The sequence below is a fragment of the Argiope bruennichi genome, chromosome 6 (genome assembly GCF_947563725.1).
Source record: "Argiope bruennichi chromosome 6, qqArgBrue1.1, whole genome shotgun sequence".
Classification (NCBI taxonomy): domain Eukaryota; kingdom Metazoa; phylum Arthropoda; class Arachnida; order Araneae; family Araneidae; genus Argiope; species Argiope bruennichi.
The window spans coordinates 108,767,135-108,794,100 of NC_079156.1; the positions used below are offsets into that span (position 1 = coordinate 108,767,135).

At 32.1% G+C, this 26,966-nt stretch overlaps 1 protein-coding gene across 2 annotated transcripts in view; it reads left to right on the plus strand.

Annotated features, from left to right (window-relative positions):
- LOC129972411 (uncharacterized) overlaps nt 1–26,966 on the plus strand; it is a 299,237-nt gene that overhangs the window by 235,510 nt on the left and 36,761 nt on the right. For both annotated transcript variants that reach the window (XM_056086546.1, XM_056086545.1), the window contains exon 3: nt 20,244–20,491. In XM_056086546.1, the coding sequence (XP_055942521.1) occupies nt 20,244–20,491 (248 nt within the window). The remainder of the gene's footprint in view (nt 1–20,243; nt 20,492–26,966) is intronic.

Here is a 26,966-nt window from a genome sequence, read left to right on the forward strand (position 1 = left end):
TTGGGTGCAGTTGTATTGTTGACAGATGCTGTCGAAAATAAATGATGATATGAAGTATCTTTATGTCGTTTAGTTCTGCGATTTGAGAAATTTTATAGAAAGTAGCAAGCTGATCCGCACAATTGATTAATAATATCTACTCAAAACAGTTTTTTTATGATGCGGTAAAGTTTAGTCTATTTTTAGTTTTTTGTTTACATAGTCGTAGTGTGGAGAAAGTTTTGTAATCGTTAAAAAAATTAAATGAATAAAATCGCCAAATGTGACAACCCTCTGCATTATTTTCTAATAACCCTAAAAGCAAAAAATGGATGCCTCAAAATTGATAAATTGCCAATTTGTTGACTACTCATTTTCAGGCTTCAACAAATTGTTGCCGACACATTTTGATTCTTCAAAAACCTCAAACCAAAACAACATCACGTTCACACATGATAAAAACAAATAAAAACCTCAAGATCTTGAAACATCTCCACGTTTTAGACCTCCTTGAGATAAAAAATACATAGACCTTTTAGACTAAAAATACATTTTTGGGGAAATGTTCGTCTGTCTGTCTGTAACAAAGATAAGTCAAAAACGCTTTGAGATAAATGGTTGAAATTTCGTATATTTTCACTTAATTTCTCGAAACTCCAAAATGAGCAGGGCCAACAAAATACTTATTTACACTGCCTATCTGCGTCCAGTTTTAACATATGCATGCCCGGTTTGGGGATACGCTGCTAAATCTAATCTAAGAATAATAGAAATTCAACAAAACAACCTTATCAGAAGATTTTGTAATTGCTACTGGTATATGCCAAACACCAACATGTATAAAGCACTTGATTACCCTCCACTTAAAAAATTTATTAAAAAACTTGCTGAAAAATTCTTCAAAAATATTGACAATCATGATAACAAAGCAGTACTTGATATTCCTAAATATAATCCTAATCTCCGTATTAAAAGACCTCGTGATATCTTGATTTAGCCCTCCCTAATCTTTTGTTTTTTCCATTTTAATTACTTCTTATTTTTACTTAACTTTATTTCTCATAAACTTAATAAATTGCTCGGCAGCGTTTTCCCAATCCATGTTGCACTTCTTATCACATCCTGTCAGTCATTAGTTACCTTAGCTTCGTCATGCACCTCACTCCTCATCTCCTGTCTGTCCCTGTAATCCAGTTCATCGGACTTTTTTGCGAAGATGATCACGTCAACTACTGAAAGCCAAGTCTTATAAAAGTTTTCCATCTACCGGAGATTAAGCCCCAACCCTCGGGGCTAGGCGCTCCGTCAAACATATCATTACCATTACCATGGTTGAAATTTCGTATACGGTCTTTATACTAAATTTTCAAATTTCTATTAAATTTCAAGCAAAACCTCGTCAGATAAGTTTGTCTATCCGGTTGTTCAAATGTAAGTTAACACAATAACTACAAAACGAAGAGAGCTAAATGGATAAAATTCTGTACACGCATTTAACATGTATTGTGTAGACAAATATCAAATTGAGAGATAAATTCTGCAAGAGGTTGACAGCGTATTGGTCTGTACTTTCAGAAACATGTTAACGCGATAAGTCAAACACGCATGACTCATGACTTAAATATATCAAATATAGTGTGGAATTTAGTGACTACAAATAGAAAAACACACATTTTATTTTTGGATAGTATTAACCATATGCCAAGGATTAATCGCCAAAATACTTGCCAGGGATCTCATGATAGATTCAATAAAAATGCGCCAATTTGCGCCAAATTTAATATTTTGTAACTATTGTACACCAGCACCATGCAAAATGTTCACTGTGATAGCATTTTTATTTATGCGAGAAACTGTTAGCAAAACCACACCCGCTGGTTTAAATATCATAAACAAAAGTTATTGACTCTTTTAAAAAGTGTATATTGGAGTTTTATGTAGGGGTCAGGGAAATACTCTGGATTGAACACTGGCACCAAGAATAGAAAAGATTTGGCGAACCACTAGATTAAACTTTCAATAAAAACTGGATAATTAAACATAAGAATAAATGACTATTCTTCATAAAATTTGAAAAACTATTACAACTCTACTTTAAATAACGCACTTGTTATTTTTTCGTACGGGAATTATTCAAAGAAAAGACATTTTAATCATTGAAAAAGTTCGAACTCCAGATTTTAACGAAAATCGAGCTAGATCTAGGCAATTATCTACTAAAACCAAAGCTTCTGTGGTTTGCTTCTGCTTTTATACTAGCAGGGAAAGTTCCGAAATACTTTTCTGGAGACAGTAAGAAAAGTCCAGAACACTTATCTGGTAAACTAAAGAAAGGTCCAGAATCTTCTAGAACACGAAATAAAGGAGAGCATTAAAAAGGGAACTAAATATTTACAAAACCTGCAAACCGCAATTTCTCTAGCGGGATTCGAACTGCCGATCTCTTGATTATGAAATCAGTGCAATGACCATTCGGCCATGAAGAGTCGACTGCCTCTTTTCAATGCGGCAATATAACTAATACTCTTGGAAAATAATGAAACAATACGGGTAAAACATGAGGAAGAAATTTTAAAGGGTCACTGAAATTCTTGATTGAAACATTTTATCTAATCTGATTCACATATCTATCGTAGCTTGTTGGACAATTTAATTATTTTAATTATTCACATTAACATAGTAGCGATAATGGATATTTAATAAAGTGCATTTAATAAAATCGCAACATACATAAGCAAATTTGATATCACAAAAAGGACTTTTTATTAATTTGTAATTAAATGAAAGTGTGTTTGTAGTAAATCAGAGTGTATTATTATACTCTGAAATTTTTTGGTAAAACAAATCGAAACTTAATTAATAAATTAAAATTTTTACTAATAATTAATTAAATTTTCAATTAATTATCAATTATAAGTCAAATTAATTTTTTTAAACTACTTTTAGTCGTATTTTGTCATATTCGGTAACTTTAAATATCAGACGTCCTATAAAGCTTTTTTAAATTGTTTTTTTAAGTCGAATATCTCACAAAAATGCATAATATTATAAATAATAAAGTCGACGCAAATTCAAAAAAAAGGGATACTGGGTAGCAGATATTTTGAGAGAAAGTGATTATATGTAAATAAAGATAGTGACATTTATTGATGCGAAAAATTGTAATTCCTAGAAATTATTTGCAAAAAACGAATGAAAAAAATGTAAAAAACGAAACTCTTAATACATTCATCACATACGCAGCTGAATGTTGAGCGAAGCACATTTTGTTTAGCAAGCAAAATCTACAAAATATGAGTTATTCTTATTTATTTTATGATCTGGTAAAATTTCTATCGGGTAAGAAATCTAATCACGACCGAATTAACGAATCTAATTTCGGAAAGTTTCGGAGATTTAGTCGGATTCGAAATTCAACATTTTTTTTTTTTCGATTAACAGTCTAACGAATCCAATTTCAGCAGCTGACTTTTGCAATGGTGGTAATTACGATCATTCAGAAATGGCAGGAAAAAATTTTTAATGTTTGTGTTTTTAGGTTTCACATTTCATTTTAAGTATTATCGTTAAAAAGTGATTCAGGAGGGAAGTTCAGATAAATGATTCCCTTTGGAATAAATTAGCGTCCTTCGACTTATCAAACAAGTTGTTTTTAATAGAAAACAAATATTTTATTTGAATTAAATCATTTTTTTTTATTTCAACGGATCGATCTAAATGTTTCTTTGAAAATTCTGAAGCAAAAATGAATATAAACAAACTAATTACATAAAATTATGTCACAGGGACACCTCAGAAATGAGGATGAGAAGCTTCCAGTATGGTGGTTGGTTCTCGCCACCCTAGTGGGTACAGAAAAGATGGGGGTTGGCTACTTGGTGAAGGATACTTCTCATGGGGAGGATTGTATCGTGGCCGGTGATGGCCCTTTGGACTCAGCCACAGTTTCCACCAATACTGTTGTCGTGGAGATTCAGTTATTCCGGGGTTTTTTTCGTGTGCCTCAGGGAGGGTCGGAGTTGACAATTTATGATTTATTGATTACCCCTTCGGACAACTCATTGACGAGAAGAGGGTGTACGTGTACGTCAGACATGGTGATGAGAAACTTTTAATATGGTGGTTGGTTCTTGCTGCCCTGGTGGGTACAAAAATAATATGGGGAAAGTTTACTCTACTGATGACAGGACTGCGTCCTACGAGAAAGGCTGTACCGTGACCGGTGGTGGCCTTTAAGACTCAACCGTACTTCCCGCGAAAGCTGTAGTGGTGATCCGATCATTCAGTTTTTCTGAGTGCCTTCAAAGCGGATCAGAATAGTTGTTTGCGGTTACAATTTGTAGCCTAGCACCAAATTTCATTCATTTAACTTATTGCATTTTTGAGCTTTCATACTCACATTTTTGAAGGATAGACATGCGCGCTTTTAATTCCAAACTTTTTTTTTCTTCCTGAACTCGAGATTAAAATAGCATAGCTTCAACATTTGCCTGATTTGCAACTTCAAAACCTTAACAGAAATTAAAATATACTTCAAATATTCATGCATTTGACATGTACGTATGGAAACTCACAAATATGTGCCAACCCATTCTCTGGCCAACTGCAGGATAGAATAAATCTCCAATTCATATATTTTTAAGATTTATAATCATAAAAGCATTCAATGAATCATTCATTACTTAAATTCTTATGTTCACACCATAATAATTATTCACTTCGGGAATGAAATGAACACTTCGAATAACAGATGAAATGAACACTTCGAATAACAGCAAGTCTTCACCTCATGATTTCTAAATGAATGATTTATCGTTCATTATTAACGAACTCACTTAATGCAACGAGGAACAATTCATTTCGTTCAGCTCAATCCATTCTCGAGCAGCCAGAAACAATTCATTCTGCCATAATGCTCACTTTCTCCATTCATCTCAGGATTCATCTAAAATATTAATACTCTATTCTGTGATTCCTTTAGTAAGCATTGTTGTTGAATCTGAAACTACTTGGCAGTAATAAATGTGAAAGCGCATGAAATTCTCTGTGTGTTGCCACTCTCCAGTATAGAATAATGGATCGAAATGAGGGCACTAACAAAATTTGGATGAAGGAAATGTGGACCTTGGTGCTTTTAGGTAGATTCCTATAGGAGGATGCCTATTATAAAGGTTCTCATGACAAGACTTCGGGAAAATTTCTTCAGTTCTCCACCGATCATGGTCCCTAAAACCCATAAGCACCCTTCGTTCTAAAACTTATATATATATATATATATATATATATATATATATATATATATATATATATATATATATATATATATATATATATATATATATATATATAGGTCCAAAAACTTTTATATAATATAGGTGTTATATAGTAGCCAATCTAAAGTAAGAAATATTTTGAAAACGAAACTAAAATGAAAACGAAACGAAATAGTTTCGGAATCGCAACTAAATATTATTTCTTATTCAAACTAAAACCAAAAAAACAACAGAAAAAACTTCATAGTATTTAGAGATCGCAAACGCAGCTACTTCTAAAACACAGATGAATTGAGACATAAGTATTAAAATCAAGTTAATAGGAAAATCAAATAAACCAAATAAAAAAAGAATCCTGCCTGAAGACTTTTTCAAGGGTCACCCTCAGGCAGGGATTCAAAAAAAGGGATTTTTTCTATGAGAGAATGCAGACAAGAAAGTCTAATAATGACTCCTCGTGATCCAAAAATCCTCTGAAATTAGGCCTAAGAGATATACCATTTTAACAGAAAGGACAAAACAAAACAACAAATTAGAAGAAAATAACCACTAATAAGTAAAAATACAATAACAAAATAACAATAAACACTTAAAACCCTAAAACCATTAAAGCAAACAAAAAGAAAAGACCATACTAGCAGCAGGCAAGGAAATTTTAAGCTATCGATTGTGATTCCCGCTTTTTAAAAACATAAAGCTAACGTATTAAAAGTAAACAATATATATATATATATATATATATATGAATTTTTGAACGAACTGTGGTTTTGGGTTCTACATCTTTGCCTATTTTATCTTATGAATAGGATAGCTAGAGCTATTTGGATTTTAACTGGCTTGGATTAAAAATATAAAAATTATTAAGTTATTAAAAATATAAAAATCTCCGTCTATTTCGTAAATGGTCCACCTAGATCAAAAGGAATGGAAATGTCGAGGGGATGGAAATTTTCATTTCTTTATATTTCTCTTAATATTAAAGGCAGAAAAAAAATCCAATTAGGCAAATTAGGGCCTCATTATTTTGTTTATCTTTTCTATTTGAAATATTTCGATAACTGCAATATCTTAGATCTGAAAAGTGATTTTCACGCCTTAAATTGATTGCTTCTAACATCAACAATTTATGCTGCTAGATATTAACTTAGATGTAAAGGAGAGGATTTTTGCCGCGAGGATTTTTTTATATTTTGATTAGAATTATTATTAATTAAATACAAGCAAATTTTTAACGCTTTTCTGTGATAACGTCCTAAAATATAGTAGCAGAAAAATTATTTTTACGTATTTTAAAATTCGAAAACTTATCTTTGCAATGTTATTTTTTTTTAGTAGTAGCTATTTTCTTAAATATTAATACATTTTTTAGCTAATGTTTGTAAGTATACTTTACAAAAGCGCTTTTAGTTAGAAAAATAAAATGTTTTTACAAACATTTTTCCCTGAATTTTTTCTGTTAATGTTAATCAATATATGATAAATTATCAATTATTTTCATATTGAGTAGTTTATAATAATTGCAGATAAAGTTTAACTTCAAAAGTAGGCAATTTTGAAAGTTTTTCACTTCCAGTTTTTCTTTTCCAATGTAGAACACTATTTTTTTTTTTTTATTGAAACGGTAAACAAAAAATCTGCAATATTTTACAAAAATTATGAAACGCTACTACTTATAAAACAACGATATTAAATGATTTCACTCATTAGCTAAATACATTTTATGAGCATGTTTCTATTCAGTAAGCAAGTGATAGTATTAGTTCAATTTCAATAATTTCGAGGCTTTAAAGAGGTGGGCTCATAAAATAATACGTTTCATGTTTATCAAAATTTAAAAATAATTTGTGATAAGACTATAAAGTAAAAAAAAAACTTCCCATAAAAGATTTATTGACATTTTTTAAACACAATATTTTTGGTGAACCAGTCGATTTGCGAAGATGATTTTAAAATTTGACATATGTTAGTTTCTAATAATCTAATTTAACAAAATAAATCCTGAAAGGAGCGTAAATTTTTTTTCCATAAATATATTCACTTCAAGTTAGGGTACTTTCACAATAAAAGAATATAAAAAGAATTTCATAAAGCTCAAGTATTTTATGGAAATAACATATATTACATATCTATTATAAATTTGATACAAAATGTACAAAATACTTATTAGTTTGTAAATATATTTTCTAAGATTAATTTAGGATTTATATAGACTAATTAACTGACAGTTAATTTAATTAAACTTCTTAGCAGCATTCATTAGTTAATGATTAGATAGCGCTGTATGACATTGTCAGCATTAGACTATAGAAAAACTCTCTAATAGTTAGTTATAAGAATATGTTTTTGTGTGTAAGATTGGGATTTTTTTTTTCAGAAAAGACACCTATTTAGATAAACTTAAAAAGCAAAAACTTATGTAAATATAAAATTTAATCTAAATTGTTAGAGCTGTTTCCGAGATACACAAAATAAATTTGTATATATATATGTGTGTGTGTGTGTGTGTGTGTAAGTGTGTGTGTATGTGTGTGTAATGATATCTTAATTCTCATTTCAATTTAATTAATTTCCAAGATTTTATCTTAATTTACACCCTAGTAACTTCATTCTAAAAATATTCTCTTATTTCGTGATCCAATTCCACTTTCGGTTTAATTTATCCCTTTGTAAAAATAATGCGCCATCAGTACTACGTATCAAATGAAAATGAAACTTTAGTTGTCCTTGTCAAAGGTCATCATATGTATTTCATCGGCAGGGGCCGGAAATCCCATGCTATATAAGAATAGTGATCATTTGTGTCGGCCCTTTTTTGCTTTTTTCTTACTTCTGCTTTTGTGGCGCGCTGCGTCTGCTTGTAAATAAATTGCTTTCCCGATATGGATATGAAACAGAGAATAAAATGGAGTTAAAAATACAACGTCTCGTCTATGTCTTCAAACCTGCATTCTGCTTCAACCAATATATATATATATATATATATATATATATATATATATATATATAAACAAGAATTGCTCGTTTTAAGTTATAAGATGGTATAAATACACAATGGTAAAGTGAAACATAAAGATACTATGTGATATAGAAAATCCCTTGATTAAAAAATTGCAGAAATATTGCCTTGAAAATAGTTGAAAATGTTGACAATCGCTGTATGTTTCAGTTTGAAGAGTTGTATTGCTCTGTATGGCAACAGTGAAAATAATTTTTTATCTTTATGTGCGAGAAGAGGTGTTCGACTAGATTTAAAAGCATTGCTGTGACAGAATTATAAAATTCCATTACCGCTGTGATTCTACTGAAATAAATCAAGCACGCTTCATTTTGTGAACCTTTTCGTATGAAATCCCCGCGCTTCCGAATCGGGTTTGGAAATATTTAATCCTTCGTTTGTTAAACAATTTCGGAGTCATTTTTATCCAGTAATCAAGCATTATAAACAATGTTATGTGCAAATCATCTCTATTATTAACTGCAACTCATCTATAATCTCATCGGATAAATTTATCTCTTCGTTACTTCTTAACCCTTGGCACTCGGATGAGGCCTCTCACTCGCCATTCAAGACAGCTCATCATTTTAAAGAACCGTACATTTTATTAATTAATTTTAATTGTTAAAAATATCTACAGAATGGTAGAAAAAAGATGTAGATTCATTTTTTCAGATAAATTCAACTTGAAACAATTGTATGTATTTATTGAGGATGATGTCGTGTCCGCTTTACCACGGAAAAGGGGTGCAGTAGCTTCTGAGGGTAAAAAACCCCTCAGAAGACACGAGGGAGGAAGTCTGACTTCTAGCTCAGATGAAGATGAAACTCACACATTCGCTTGCACAACCCCTTTTTACAGGGGGGCACATTCACACACATCACAGATAGAAGACAGATGAAGAACAACCATGCCCGAACCGGGATTCGAATCCGAGACGCCCAGATCAGGGGGAAGATGCATGCATTTATTTTTTGGAGTGATAAACAAGTTTATGTATTAAGTGAATAATTATGCATCGAATTCCTTTTTCGAGAGCAAATTGTTAATAGTTGAATTGATTTTAATAATATTGAAAAAAAATCATTCTGAAAAGCCATTTTGGAAAGAATTTGGCATATATTTCTATTGGGCATTATTTATTCACCAAATTAAACAGAACCAAAAAGCAGCCAAACATTTGCAACAGACTACCAAATGGTAGTATGTTTTTCAAACTATTTTTAATCTGATTAGAAATTCATATTTAGTAGGTATAGATGTTAATTCAATAAATTACGACCAAAACTTATAAATAATTCGCCAGATTTTTGAAATAAATTTCTTATTGAAGACTTTTTGCACCAAAACGGAACAACGCCAACATTTAAAATCGACGAGTATTGGTTTGATAAATGGAGGGGTACTTCATATTGTGTCATCATCTGAAAGATAAGACATACAACAATTCAATGCTTCATTCTACCAAAGAATTACTAAAAAAGAAATAACTATTATACATAATGTTCCATGGTTTTGAGGTATCGCTAAATCGTCTGCTAATATTCTGCGTCATACATGAATCAACTCATATGCCTTTAATACTGCTTGGTCATCTACGCGTTTACACACACAGTCACTCCAGATCTAAGAAACAGATCATAAAAGGATCGATAAAATCGAACAAATCGTACCGGCATTCGATGGTAAAAACATTGCCGTTCTTGCCAGGAGCGCATCCATCGATCCTTCCACTTAGTGGTTATCCTGACTCCTTCCACCCAACCAACATTCGTTGATTCCTGAATCGTAATCAAATATTGGCTCTGTCCGAACGTAATTGTTTTTCTCGCGTCTGTTCCTTGGGGAGTGCAGAAACAGGGGCATTCAACACAATTAGCCTTCTCTCACGACTCCAAAATTTGAACAAGCATTCCCCTGGGGGCTGACTTCAGTTAGGTTTGTCAAAAAAAACTTTGGGTGAACATCCCCAGTAGCTCTGCAGTAAACTATAACGAGGAAACCATCGTAACTAGTACAGTAGATACGAGTGCAAAAAGAATAAAAAGACCGTTCGGTCAAAGATGCTATGTTTTGGTTGATTTAATTGAATTTGACTTAATCTGTCTTCTCGATTAAGGTATCCGATTAGATTAAAATCATGAATTTGGATGAAAATTCGTATTTTTATTTTTTGCTGTTTCAAAAAATAGATACGTTTCTGTTTCCAATGATATCTTTATTGTCTCTATGTTAGTTAAAAGCCAAGTTATAGCCCACTATTGACACATAAGTGAGGCTTATTTATCAGAATTTCAAAACTTTAAATACAGGGTGTTCATTAATTATTGTCGGGGTTTCCGTACCTCATAACTTTCGAATAAAAAATATTACGCAAAAACCGATTACGTATTCGTAAATTACAACTCAAAGAATTTTATTAATGATATTAAAGTGTAAAGCTTGCACAATTTGCACTTTGTAGGCATTCAGTTGAAGGCGATTATGTATTCGTAAATTACAACTCAAAGAATTATGAATATGTAAATTACAACTCAAAGAATTATGAATATGTAAATTACAACTCAAAGAATTATGTATTCGTAAAGTACAACTCAAAGAATCGCCTAATAATATTCAGTTGAAGGCTATTATGAATACGTAAATTACAACTCAAAGAATTATGAATACGTAAATTACAACTCAAAGAATTATGTATTCGTAAAGTACAACTCAAAGAATCGCCTTCAGCTGAATACCTACAAAGTGCAAATTGTGCAAGCTTTACACTTAAATATCATTAATAAAATTCTTTGAGTTGTAATTTACGAATACGTAATCGGTTTTTGCGTAATATTTTTTATTCGAAAGTTATGAGGTACGGAAACCCCGACAATAATTAATGAACACCCTGTATATTTTGTGAAGAAAGGGTCTTTTTTCATAATTCTACTGTAAAAATCTCAAAAAATAATCAAGATATCACAATGAAATTAGTGCACGCCATACTATGCAGAATGTATAACATAACGAGCACTACTATGTATGACGCAATATTATGTTATATGTACTATATTATGTTATTAGGCGCTATTATGTCTATATTTAATTATATGAATGTATTTGACGTCGAATGTTCTAGAAATGGTTTTATGATTGATGTAAATATTGTTGAAAAATTCCAAAATTTCATAAGTAATTTCATATATTTTATTACATTTTTTTTTAAATATAATTTTTAGATCATAGTTAGTTATACTCTAAGATAGGTTATGTAATGTTACAAAGAAAAACGAAAAAGTGTAAAAAAAATTTCTAGAACATTCCTAGTCTTTGCAAATAAATGCTAAAATTTACATTAAAAAATGTTTTTTCTTCAAAAGTTACATATATTAAATAATTTCATTTTTATTCTTTATTTTATCCTTATATTAATAAAAAAACATCACATCAACATTTAAATATTTGTTTCTGTTTTTTTGTTTCTTTTCTAGAAAAATTCCCTCCGAACCAAGTCGGAACCATAATTTAAATATTAATGAAATTCATGCTTCTGACGTTTTAATATTGAAAAAAACCACACTATGGTTGTGAATTGATATTTTATTCCATTTTGTTTGGCGCTTTACTTCGATGATACATCCTGTTAGATGGTCAGCTGACTTCACACAGTGTATAAAATACATAATTAATTTGTCCGTAAAGATTTAATTTAACCTTATATAAACATCAATATGAAAAATTTCTCATTAAAATAAATGTAATCATTTACGAAATCCCGTACTCAGTTGATAAAATATATTGATTATATGCTGATAAATTGAATTATATTAATATAAAAATTATGAATTATAATAATATATAAATTAAATTAATGATAACAAGGGACAGATGTAATGCGAAATAGTTTTATTTCACATTAATCTTTCTTTCTTTAACCGCTTTCACATTAATCTTTCTTTAACCGCTTTCACGTTAATCTTTCTTTCCTTAACCGCTTTCACATTAATCTTTCTTTCTTTAACCGCTTTCACGTTAATCTTTCTTTCTTTAACCGCTTTCACGTTAATCTTTCTTTCCTTAACCGCTTTCACATTAATCTTTCTTTCATTAATAATATTTCTTTCCGAGAAATGTAAATATCAAAAATAATTTAGCTGATTGTACAAACAGTTTGGTGTTTACTAAAGTCTTTTTTTGGATTAAAAATTTACCTTTATATTGAAAATTACAATTTCCTTCTAATTTGGGACTACAAGATTTTTTTACTATGTCGCTTTTTTTCTCCATAAAATAATTTGTTCAAAATGCTGTTCTTTAAATATTTTGAAATATACTTTCTCAATATTTAAATCATTAACCCTCCAGCAACTTGTCCCGCGATTTCCGCGGGTTGGCGACTAGTCCATTTTCTATTGCATCCTACGTTTTTCGCAGTTTAATGTGTTTATTTTTACGATTACAGATTTGTATTATATCATATTATTATCCTGTAACATATTGTATCAGTTTACTTAGTTTGAAAAAAAAACTGAAGTATTTGCAAACATCACATCTAAATAGTGATTTTTAAAAATTACGCAGTCAGAGGGTTAAAAATAATAAAGATTATCAGTATACATTTATTTACATTATTAAAACTATATTTACAATAAGAAAACAGCAAAAGTGGTCCTCTCAAGGCTTTCTCGTAAATGAAGGTGTTATCATCCTCTACTTGTATAAAATTGTGACTTCGGATAAGACCACTAATTCCCGGTATGGCATTGGCGAACATTAGGGATCTTTGGGGTGAATCAAATATTTTTAAGGAATCTAGCGATACTTGGCGGTTTCTTTGGCGATGAATCTTTGGCATGTAGTTAATACACAAGTACCTGAAAAACGGATATACGTTGTGGACCATTTCTTCCGAACGAATGAAATCAAAATTTGATCTTGTAGTCACAAAATTAAGTTCCTAATTTCCACTTTTTAAAGTCTTGCACTTCTGAGTTCTTGTGTTTACATGCAAGAGAAAATTCAAACCGACAGACAGGTAATCTTTTAATAGATTTAGTTCTAAATCTGATAAGAATTTACATTTTAGATGCTAACCAAATTTTATCCATCAAGCTTCATTTGTTTTGTAGGTACCGTGTTAATTTATATTTAAATAGCCGGACAGACTTCTTCTGAATGGATCTCATTCTAAATTTAATAGAAATTTATAAATTTGATACAAAGACCATATATCAAATTTCATCCGCCAAATTTCGACTCGTTACTTAGTCACAAATATATAAATAGACAGAAATAGACACAATAGACAGAAATAGACATGTCGAAATTGGGTTTTTTTAAAGGTGGGGAAATTTGAAACAAAATTCCGTCAAAATCTCATGTTCGAATTTTTTTGACGATAGTAAAATTGTCTCTGGATATAATAGAAAATAAAAGTGTTAAAAATGTATTAACTGTTTCTCCTTGTAAGAAAATTAATATATCGGGTAACTATTCATCCATGCAATGTATAGTAATCTTATAAGCTCATTAAACAATTTTCGTACTTAAGTTCAAATTCATCATCCTTTTCTCTTTCATGGCATATACTGAAAGGAGCTTAATCCATAATTTTAAACAAAAAAAATAAATAATAATAATAATAATAATAATATTTTAATGCATCACAGTTTTAAAAAAAATCGTTAAGCTTTAACCAAACTGTTTACACTAAATGATGATATTTTAATCCCTTAATTTGATGTTTAAAAATAGTTAATTGCTTCTTTCTGAAATACAAAAATTCATTGTTTGTATAAGAGGATAATATCTGAACGTTCGTCTTTAATTTTGCGTCTTTTTCAATAAAAAATTCTAAGCTCTATTAAAAGAATAGATGTAAAGGCTTTAAATTGTTAAGATACTTTCAAAAATAATTTTTGATCCGTTCGATTCATACACAGATTATAGTCCACATCATGAAATTGTTGTTGATAACGGTAAGAAATTTATTTTTATCTTGTTTGAAATATCGTTTGGTTTTTGCTGCCACATATTTTTTTTCTGTAATTTATTTCCGATGATTAAAATTTTATTTTTTTTAAAAAATTCTGCTTCATTTCATTATTTTTCCGTGTCTACATTGGAATCAATTCTATTAGTTAGTATAATTAGACTGAATTTTATCAATATTATTTGAAGTAAAATCTGTTTTATATCTTTATGTCAATTATTTATCAAATCTTATTGTAGATCAAAAATATTATACATTCGGGAACCGATTTGTTTTCTCCAAGGTATGACGGACCATAAAACCAACGAAAAAATAGAGAAAAAAAATTTTTTTTTCAAAACAAATAAGCTTACATTTCGACATAATCATCTTGAATGTTTAGACATTTGTCATATTGGTGGGCCAGGTATCTAATATTCTCTTCGCTCAAAAGTATCGCCAATACTGTGATAAACCTTACCTATCTTTTGAAGCTTCTTATTACTTTGAAGGCTCTTTAGGAAATAATATGAATAAATTTACTTTTAAATGTGACATCTTTTGCCATGAGCTCTGCCTATGCAATAAGCGTTCTCTGTCAAAAAACAACGTCATCGATACATTTCTCGCAGATGGAATAATTCGACAGTTTTTTCAAATGTTTTCATTCGAGGGTGCTGCGCTTCGTTTCAGGTGAGAGGTGACGAATCCAAGTCTCATCTCCGATCACAATTTTGTCCAAATACGCATTTCCTTCTTTTTGGTATATATATATATATATATATATATACAGCAGGTCTATGACTTTTGCTTTAGAAAGTTGGTGGTTGATTCTTGAGGAAATCCTGCACAGCTTCCTTCACTTCGCCGTCCGAATAGAAACGAGTCGCCTGTAATGCTCTCTTAAGTGGCCCTAAGATTTGGAAGTCACAAGGTGATAAGTCCGGAATGTACGGCTGGCATTGTTATGGAGAAGGATCACTTGTTGCCTGAGAAATCATGGCCGTTTGCTTTTGATAGTTCCTTCAGAGTATTGCCCTATTGTGTTTAATTGGTAATGTTCCTTTGGGGCAGGAAATCAATCAAGAGTGGTCCACGACATTCGAATAATCAGAAACCGTACTACAGCGAATTGTTCCGATCTGGATGCATCCATATATAGCACGACTTTACTTTCGATTAGTTTCCTTTAATACGGACAGTTTTCGCTGTTGCAAGCCGTATGCAGTGCACACCTCCTACCGTCCTTTATATCCGGAAGCGCCGCTATAGAAGCATTCATTCTGACGCAATCGCAAGAGTCCACTTTTCATTTGGGTAAGGACCCCAACAGATATGAATATAAATATTGTAATTTAAGTAAAATAACTTTTACTACTACTGCACATGCATAGACTCTTCACAAGAGAGGTATGTCCCATCATCAGTGATAAAACAATTAATCAATTATCAACACCATTATTGTATGTTCGGCAGAAGATAAAGCATGTGGAATGACTCGGACAAGTTTTCTTCTATATCCTCAGGGCAGATAACCATGATGTACATACGGAGAATGAAATTAATACACAAATAACCAGATTATTATTTTTGAACTTTTTAACAACGTGATATTTGTCATTATTAATGATTATATATGTAGTATTCCTGTTCCACTTATTAAATTGCTTTGCATCATCATTATACTGTATTTATAATAATGAATGAAGTATTAAAAATTCTACTTTCCCTTACTATCCTTTATAGATGGGATATTATTACGGCATTAATGTCCTTGAGCTTTGAAATATCAAAATATATTATTTACTTTTAAACAGATTCGTGCAATGATTTTATCATGGATATTTTACTTCCAACCAACAAGAATTTATTATTCCTGTAAACTCCTCGGCCAATACATTTCTTGCAGAAAAATCAGTTTTATAGCAAGAGGAAAAATTTGTTTGCTAAGCGTGTCTTCTTTCTAGAACAATTATTATTATAATACCAAGGAGAAAAAAATTTAGCGTTCGCGTTGAAAAATTCCAGAAAAATTAACAATATCCATAAATCTAAGAGCTGTATTCTTGATGTTTGCAGAACACTCCAGAAGGCATCTTCACGTGCTTTAACTCCAAGTTTTGCTCTCTTTTTTTAATATTGTCATTTAAGAGAGCTACGTATTTAGAATACAGCATTTTTGTGGTTCTATACGTCTTGTGGGGAGAAAAAATGTCAACTTCAACTTATTATGAAACCATATTTTTATACGATATGGTGTTTTGCTAAAATGACGTAAAGGGATATTAATTCTCCAGGCTTAAAACATACATATTTAGGATAATTTATCAACTTCCTCTTTTTGAAAGGAAGCTAAAAGTAATTTGCTTTTCTTTGCTTCCTAACAGCTGTACTTATAAGAAATATTGTCTATTGAAATGAATGAAGTCGATTCATGCATATATGATTCTCGTCAAACACAACGCACCATTTTCAGTTATGCAATTCGATGCCTATTTGTAGTTTAGAAAAGGAAAGGGCATCACAAAACAAAATGAAGTTATATTGTCAACGTAGGTACTTTAGTATAGAACTCAATGACACACACAAGAAGTAGAGCTAAACCAATTTATTAATTCAACTCAGAACTTAGTGACTGACAAATCTTCTTCTTTTATACTAACAGCGAAAGTTCCAGAATACTTTTCTGGAGACAGTAAGAAAAGTCCAGAAAACTTGTCTGGTAAATAAAAAATATGTCCAGAATCTTCTGGAACATGAAATAAAGGGACATAACATAAAATCAAGGAATTAAATATTTACACAAACTGTGAATCGCATTGTCTCTAACGGGATTCGAACTCACAATCTCCTGATTATTAGATCAGTGCTATGACCATTCGGCCACGGAGATTCGACTACCTCATTTCAATGCTGCAATATGATGATTATTTTGATAATTATTTTTTCCCCATAGATAGATTTTTTTTGATAGAATTTTTAATTTTTTTCAATTATAGTAGAAATGCTGAGTAAGCTCCTTTTTCGGGGGGACTATGTCTTTAATAAATTCTAAAAACTAAAAAGAGAATTTTAGCAGTTTTAGGAAATTCTTTTTCGGCGGGAATATGCCTTTTAGAAATTATAAAAGTTGATAGCTGGTTTTCAGAGGGTTTAATACATTCTCATATAAGAAATATACACAAAAATAAGCTGCAGTAATCTTCGAGAAATTTTATCTCAAGATTTTATTGAATCCCGTTTCAGACCCCCTGAATGCCAAAAGCACATTTTTAGAATCAGGATTATCTAAGTACGCAATAACTCAAAAATATTTTGAAATGGATGAATGATATGCAACCAAATTTGTATACCAATCAAAATTTCGACTAAATTCTTTAAAGGGAAGTTTATGACGATTATTATATTTTTAAGGATGTTAAATGCGATAGCACAAAAACACAAAGAGCTATATGAGTGAAATTTTGTGTATTTTTTTACATCAGAATTGTAAACATTTATTAAGTTTTGGACTAAATCCTTCAACGATACAACTGTAAATCTCTGCGTATATTGGCAAATAAGTAAATCCCAAACACAACGTACATAAATGAAATAAAAGTCAGAAAAGGAGGTGTCATTCATATTTGCGAATTGCCATGATCTTCAGCTTTAGTGCCTCAGTACCTATACTTCTTAACCCCGTTATATATTCAGGGGAGGCAAAAAAGGAGAAAAAAAGAGCAGAAAGAAAGGTGTTAGATTTCTAAGCTCACGAAAAGTCGGAAATGGAACGTTCCTCTAGTTTTCTTCTGCATTTGACACTTACCGTGATTTGAGCCCTTTTACATGGAATATTTATTTAATGATCATTATTTTATCTTCAGTGACATTTTATTTTTAAATTTCAAAATACTAAAAAAAAAAACATATTGTAACGAATCTGTAATGCTGCTTTCCAGCATAGTTGGTTCCATCATCAGAAAGACCGTTTTACAGTCATCTGTATTGGGCGGAGTCCGGGTGTCGCTTCGCAGGTCCCAGATCTTGGTGACAAACTTGGTGACCATTTGGCGACTTGGCGACGAATTTTGCAACTTCGGCTCCAAAATAGTATTTTCCCGATCCGTCCATCGGGAACCGAGATTCCTGATTGGCTGAGAGGCTTCTAGCTCCGCCTCCTGAGACCTATAAAAGGAGGCAGTCTGCAGCTGCCGGGTAGTCGGAATCGACGGTGAAGAACTGGTCTTCCAGGGATTAGCAGAGCAGGGACGGAGTCAAGCTAGTGCTGAACTAAGCTGTGCGTTACTGTCTGCAGTAGAGTCTTGTTGTATGCTGCTGTTTACACGTCTCGCGGCTGAAGATAATTGTCTTCTCTGTGCTGTATATAATTGTCGTCTTTGTGCTGTCCTGTGTGTCTTCGTGTAAATAAACGTCGTTGTTGTTTTTTTCTACTGCCGCCTGCTGATTGAGCGTTCTCCACACCCTATAACTTCCATTATCCAAACGAACCCGGAAATTTCGTAACAATATGTATGTAATAATATACTCTAATGCTACAGCGGATAAACGTCAAAATCCCATTTTTCTAATTGATTCGAACTTTAAAAATGTACATTCTTATTTGCATTCTTCTATTCTTTTAAACATCGCCCTCACTATTCATATTGCGTGTTAAATTCTATGATTCTAAGTCAAACAGAGTCAAATCGGTCCCCATAGAACTTCAACACACCCATGCGCACAGAAAAAGACATTCTGCTTTATAATTAGTACATAATTGGAAACAGCATTAATTGCCGAATAATTTTTTCTAGGATTATATATATTTAAAATGTCTCGAAAAATATATCATAGCCGATATCCTAGAAAATTACATAATGTAATTTTTGAGCCATTTTAGTACAAAAATTATACTCATGCAAGTTTTTCATTAACATTTAAAATACAGCTTCCGTTCATGGAAAGATACGTATTTAAATTATGTATTTTGGTAAGTTATAATTTAAAAAAAAAAAAAAAAGGATAGACATTTGAAATTAAGATATAAATTTAAAAATTATATTAGAAATTTATATTTTAACAATCATTACTATAATTCCTTTATTTCATTGAAAATCAGTAAAAACTAAATCAAACAATTATTATTTAAAACTTCTGTAGCAACTCGAAGTTTTGAGAGATTTAAAAGATAATAATACTCAAAGTTTAAATTTGACTTTTTGTTCTATGCGCGTTACACAATATTTTAATTTTCAAGGATTTTTAAGATTAATTTGTCAATAATCTAAATATTTATATATCAATTATCCTTAAAGAATCACACAGTATTTTTTTTTCATTTTAAAAACGCTATTCATGGATCTTTCCTTAATTTATCTTATAATTGATAATCGAAACCTGAATACTGATACGATTGTAATCATTTAGTACTTTCAATTTCATGTTGTAGTTTATAAAATGCAAAGCATATGACTAATATAATAAGGCATCAAAACTAAAACAGAGAACCAAATTTGGAAGATTTTTAATGCCGACCCTTGACAGAATTGTTGCCTTACCACTTAAAGCAAAATTGTCTTAACCCTTTTTTAGGACCGTGGAAAGTATGTTTACCACCGAATTCAACAATTTTTGTATGAAGTTATGCAGGTTGGTATAAGTTCTCACAAATTTTTAAATAACAAAATCTTCGATGCTTCATTTCCTTATATCACACAAACTGGTGTGGCTTGATTTGTTACTTTGTTATTAATTAACCAAATTAATTAATTTATCAAATTAAGCTTATTTAATTAGATAAACGAATCACTTTTTAAACCAATCTCAATTCTAAGAATATTGCAATATATCTTGACTAGAAAAAATAGCTTTTTAAAGGGTTAAGACAGCTCATAAAGTGGTAAATCAATGAGAAGTGTTCATTTATTTATGACATTGATTTCAGAATTATTAATATAAACATTTATTGTGCCTTGAAAAAGGTTGTCAACGTCCCTTATCGAAAGTCTAGCATGAATCTCTCGAAAACGTTCCGATTTTCTTCTCTTTGTTTCGTTGCAGACAACACTCGCGAGGGCGCCGTCCAGACCAACGAGCGTCTCCGCCTGGTGACGGGCAAGGTGTCCGTCTCGTACAACACCGTGAAGAGCGCCCTCACCGGACTACACGAGCGCTACGAATCCTCCAAGGCGGAAAGGAACGTCTTCAGGCGGTACGCCCTGCTCAAGGGCATTGTCAAGGAGGTCATCCAGCTCGACGCTCAGTACTGGCTGCTTCTTGACGTACCAAAGCAAGACAAGCAGGAACAGGTGAGGACATTACCATGCATGTTCCATAATGCAATTAATTTCTAAGTTGTAGACTGTTCTACGAAATGCAGCTAAAGTAAAGGGTGTTATAAAATTAACGCAAGATTTGAATATGCCTCCATTCGTGCAATAAAGTGTTGGCACTCTTATTAAAAAACCATTCTACAGCTGATAGTTTAGGATTAGTAAAAAAAATGGAGTGTTACACAATAGAATAACATGTTAACGCAAGATTTGAATTAAATAAGAAACATTGTTTTTTACTTTAAATTGTTATATTTTATTGAAACGTGAAAAGTACAGGAATAACACATAGAGAAAATGGCCTCCACCATTTTTTGGCACATACGCACTCTTTTCCGAAGTTTTCCATGATCAATTTGCATAAATGTGACTGAATTTCGTTGATGCAGCGTTAAATTTTCTTCCTTCAATACACGCTTTCTTGTTAGCTTGTTGGCATCGACCTTTGAATTCAAATAATCTCATCAAAAGAAACCCAATAGTGTTAAATCACACGATCTAGGGGGCCAATTTCTCAAATTTTTCGAACTGTGGCCGTCATATTTTCAATATTTGTGAAATATTGTTCAACAATGAAAACTCATTGTTCTGTCGTACAACCCTCCACTTTTGCTAACCCTAAACTATCAACTGTCAAATGGAATTTTTAATAGGGTTGCCAACACTTTATAGCACGAATGGTGGCAAATTCAAATCTTGCATTAATTTTGGAACACCCTTTAATAGTAGCAGAATTATTTGTTCTTGGAGCTACCAAATCTAAAGTGTTACTTTAATGCAATTGTCTTTGTATAATTGTAGAATATCTTATTTGTTTTGCAGTCATTTGCATAGCTATGATGGTTTTTCAGTAAGTATTAAATCTCTATCAGATATCTGGTTATGCCCTCTAATGACCTTGACCACATCCCTAAGAAGTTTAGAACGTTGTTATTGCAAATGGTATTTCGTATTCCCATCACGTTAACACTATCCCCTCCCTAGTAGCAGTAAAAAATCATTGTTCTTTTACTCATTCTTATTGTATTTTTCTTGTTTGTTCTAAGGAGAATTAAACTAACTACCGGAATTCATCATCCGTTATTAAGCTTATATACGCTGAGCATCATCACCAAGCAACTATTGCTGATAAATTCGAGTACTACTTGCGGCGAGGGACAAAATGGGGCTTCCTCCATCTATTAATAATGCATTTGTAGAGCTGATATTGAAGCGCATTTCAAAGAGCCATCGCTCGGTGATTGCAAATCTCAGCAGATGTCTCGCCCAAAGTCTGACGTTTGTTTTCGATATTTCTAAAAATTATAAAAATTTAATGGAAATTTTATAAAAATAATTTTATATAACCATTAAACGAACACCGATCAGAATTTATCATTGACTGTTACTAGTATATAGGTCGGGCATCATGACTGTTGCAGATGTATTCACGTACTATTCGAGAAGAGGAACAAAATAGGGAGTTCACCATCGATTAATAAGGGATTTGTAGAGCTTATATAGAAGCGATTACGAAAAAATTGTAGATTTCAGTAACTGTTTCGCCCACAGTTTGATGTCTGCTTTTCGATGTTGCTATGAAATATAAAAATTAAAAGTTGCTATGAAGTTTATAAAGTCACAACACCGATCGGAATTCATCATCGGTTATTGCAAGTGCATAAGCTGAACGTCATGATCAAGTGCAGATTCAAACTGCGGATGAGTTCACATAAATCGGGGCGAGGAACATGACCTTTTATTAATGATGAATTTGTTGAACTGGTGTAGAGGCGGATTGCGAAAAAGCTTCGCTTAGCGACTGCAGATCTCAGCAGCTATTTTTTCCAGAGTCTAAGGTTTGTTTTTTCGATATTACCATGAAGCACCTGCTGCTTTAAAAATTGTGCCAGTTGAGTGAGAGAAAATGTAACACTCGAACACTGAAGCAAAACGGTGGACTCAAGCATAAAAGTTTTGCCTTCCGTGCAATGGTAGCAAGAGCCAGGTTTGCAAGAATATCTTCATAGACTGTGAAATATGATTAGTTATTTTATAAAATAAACCGAACTGAAGAATGATTTGCGCCCCTTAAAAATTTGCCATTTTTGACACAAAAGAAAAGGGAATTTAGCGATATGTGACGCGCGGGGGATAGAACCTGGAACCTTGTGGTTCGCAGTCCAGTAACATGACCAGGATACAAAAGCATATGCTCGTGTAGCGTAGTTGTTAACTGGCTTATATGCTATTCACCACAGACTCTCCCTCCAGTAAGTCGGAGGTGAGGCGAACGATATGGCTGATGAGTGGTGATGCATTGAGCTGTTGATTCTAATGCGCCTGTACCCATTTGAGTAGCGCCAAGCGTTATGGTGAGCGTGTGAGGGGTTGCTGATGCTGTTGCACCAAGTAAGTCTGGCGACTTTGGTTGCTGCATCAAGTGAGTCTGACGACTTTGGTTGCGGGTAGATGGCGCCACAACAGCTGTACGAAGGTTGAAGGTTCATGGTCCGATTCAATCATGTCAGGGACACCAATTTAGTGATATGTGATGAGCGGGGGATAGAAACTGAGACCTTGTGGTTTGCAGTCCAGTAAAATATATTGTACTCGCTTCGGCAGTACATATACCAAAATTGGAACGAAACAGAGAAGAAAGCAAAGTCCAGTAACATAACCAGGATACAAAAGCATATGCTCGTGTAGCGTAGTATATGGCTTATATGCTATTCACCACAGGAATATTAGTTAGCAAAGCTAATCCCAAATCAATCAAGCCGGCAAATTACAAGCTTTTAAAATTCTAAACTAAGGAAGCGAATAAAATATAAAAATCAGCCTCTTGAGGGATTTGACCTTCCACATATCTCTAAAATCTTCTTGGCGTATGTTTAAATCTATAAAATGTATACTATTCAAACACTCGAAGTGTTAACTGTAACCTTGACTAATATTAACCGGCAATCTGTTTTCCATCATCAACAATTCTAAACAAACCACATTTTAGTAGTAAGTTTCTAAAGAGGTTCAACAGATCCTAAAATAACATATTATATTTTAACATTTATAAATAAACATCATGGCGACTTTCTATCCAGGGCAACTTTCTCGCAACGTCAAACACGCTTTTAAATGTGGTGAGCGTGTCCCTATCATATCATTCAAGACGGTGGAAATTCTTCAGAGTCTTCTCCAAAACCAGTCTCGGCTCATTTAATCCAAAGATATTTCTGATACCGCTAGAAACTCCTGTACAACTTTCACCCAAAGAGCAGTTAGGGTTTTAAACTGTAAACTCTCCGAGTGTATCTGTTCGAATAAATGCTAGAAATGGAACTTTCTAATGTACCAGGTATGACTTAACACTAAATTGGCAAGAAGATAGTTTTCTGTTATTATCTTGCAGGCAAAAGTAATTTTTTTTTCAAAGATATGAATGAATATATTGATACATCATTTAATTGATACGACATTTAATGAATGTGATTTATGATACGTCAAATGTGAATATATTGATGCGTCATATATTGATACATCCTTTAATTGATACGACATTTAATGAATGTGATAGATGTGAATATATTCATACGTCATATATTGATACGACATTTAATGAATGTGATAGATGTGAATATATTCATACGTCATATATTGATACGACATTTAATGAATGTGATTTATGATACGTCAGATGTGAATATATTGATACGGCATATATTGATACATCATTTAATTAATTGATACGATATTTAATAAATGTGATTTATGATACATCAGATGTGAATATATTGATACGTCATATATTGATACATCCTTTAATTGATACGACATTTAATGAATGTGATAGATGCGAATATATTCATACGTCATATATTGATACGACATTTAATGAATGTGATTTATGATACGTCAGATGTGAATATATTGATACGGCATATATTGATACATCATTTAATTAATTGATACGATATTTAATAAATGTGATTTATGATACATCAGATGTGAATATATTGATACGTCATATATTGATACATCCTTTAATTGATACGACATTTAATGAATGTGATAGATGTGAATATATTCATACGTCATATATTGATACGACATTTAATGAATGTGATTTATGATACGTCAGATGTGAATTTATTGATACGGCATATATTGATACATCATTTAATTAATTGATACGATATTTAATAAATGTGATTTATGATACATCAGATGTGAATATATTGATACGTCATATATTGATACATCATTTAATTGATACGACATTTAATAAATGTGATTTATGATACGTCAGATATGAATATATCGATACGTCATATATTGATACATCATTTAATTGATACAACATTTAATAAATGTGATTTATGATACGTCAGATGTGAATATATTGATACGTCATTTAATCAACATTGTTCCATTCTTGGTCAGATTTCTTACTAAGTTTTACTTTACATTTTATTAGATACACAATCATTTGAAATTAACATTCTATTTATTATTCCTGTTTTAAATAATAAATAGGATGTTGGTCCTATTATTATTTCTTTACTAATATAATGTTTACAATATATTAGTAAAGATTATTATTTCTTTATAATATAATGCTTACTGTATATTAGTAAAGAACAAAAAGAAAAGCTACAGAAAATCGTATAATCAGCACTCAAGATTCCTAGTCTAATAAAAAGGTAAATGATTAGAAAAAAAAAAATCCTATAGTTTATTGTTACTTTCACATGCGGTGCTTCCGAGTTGGCTTAACTGAATACTAAGAAATATTTTATGAGGGATTTGTGTGTCATGCAGCAGATTAGTGCTAGTTTGCTTATCTAAACTGGCAAATATAAAATAGGATAGTTCATATATAATAAATTATTCAGATTGTTGGGTTGATAAGGGAGTGTAGATCTTTTGCTTCATATATAACTTCGGTTATTGTTTTGAAAGTACGGATAGTGATTATTCGAAAATCATTTTTTAAATATATACTTTCTCTAATATGACAACATGTTATTCACAACACAAGAAAGATTCACAATTGGTATGCAAGTTCTGAAGTATTATACGATAAATATTTTGAATGCAAGTCAAGCAGTTAGTTACAAAAAGAAAATTTTCTGTATTCATAAAAAGAATGAATGTGTGTGTGTACTACAGTATGACCTAATTACCAAACATTATATATTGTTAGGAATCTGTAATGCTGCTTCCCAGCATAGTTGGTTCCACCATCGGAAAGAATGTTTTACAGTCATCGATATTGGACGGAGTCCGGTGTCGCGTCGGAGGGTCCCGGAGCTTGGAGACAAACTTGGCGACCATTTGGCGACGAATTTGGCGACTTTGGCACCAAAATAGATTATACCCGAAAAATCGAGAATTTTCCCGATCCGTTCAGTAAGAACGGAGATACGCCTCGAACGTTCCTGATTGGTTGAGAGGCGTCTAGCCCCGCCTCCTGAGATCTATGAAAGGAAGCGGCCGCAGCTGCTAGGAGAGGGTAGTCGAAAGCGACGGTGAAGAACTGGTCTTCCACGGATAAGCGGAGCAGCGACGGAGTCAAGCTAGTGCTGAACTAAGCTGTGCGCTACTGCGCTGTGCGGTAGAGAGTCTTGTTATATGCTGCTGTGTATGCTGTTGTTGCTGCACGTCTCGGCTGAAGATAATCGTCTTTTATGCTGTATATAGTTGTCGTCTTTGTGCTGTCCTGTGTGTCTTCGTGTAAATTAACGTCGTTGTTTTATTTTCTACTGTCGCCTGCTGATTGAGCGTTCTCCACACCATATAACTCCCACTATCCAAACGAACCCGGAAATTTCGTAACAATATATATATAATGACATATTTTTTATTTCAATAAAAATATAAAAGCCATCACAAAAAAACGAGTCTGAAGCACAAATTCGAAGTGAAAAATTCGATTTTCAATAATATTATTTACATAGTAAGAATTAATCATCAAGGATCATGACATAAATTCGGTAAAATAGACAATATTCAAGTCGAAGATCTATATTTTATAATTATTACTAGCCAATGACGTCCAAGGAATTCATGTCGTTATCCTAGCTCCACAATTTTATGCACGAGTGGGAAAGAGGGTAACCATACAAGGCTATACAGTCTAGCCTATTCATAAGGCATACGGATTAACGGCTGCGAAAGTGTTGGGGAGAACTAAGGCTGAGCCATAAGAGCCATCACCAGCTACTACACAACTCTTCTCGTGGGAAGCATGCCCTGTCATTGGTAGAAAGTAACTGACCCTTTCCCATTTCTGTGCCCATTAGGTTGGCAAGAACCAACCTCCATGATGGACGCTTTTCATTCTCATATTTAAGGTGCCCCTCAAAGGGGGTGGAAAAAGAAAGAATACTTCTTTTGAAGAATAAAATAAATTTTTGAGGAGACATATTAGTTGGGTTTTTTAACTTAAATAATTATTACGTCTTTGCAATCA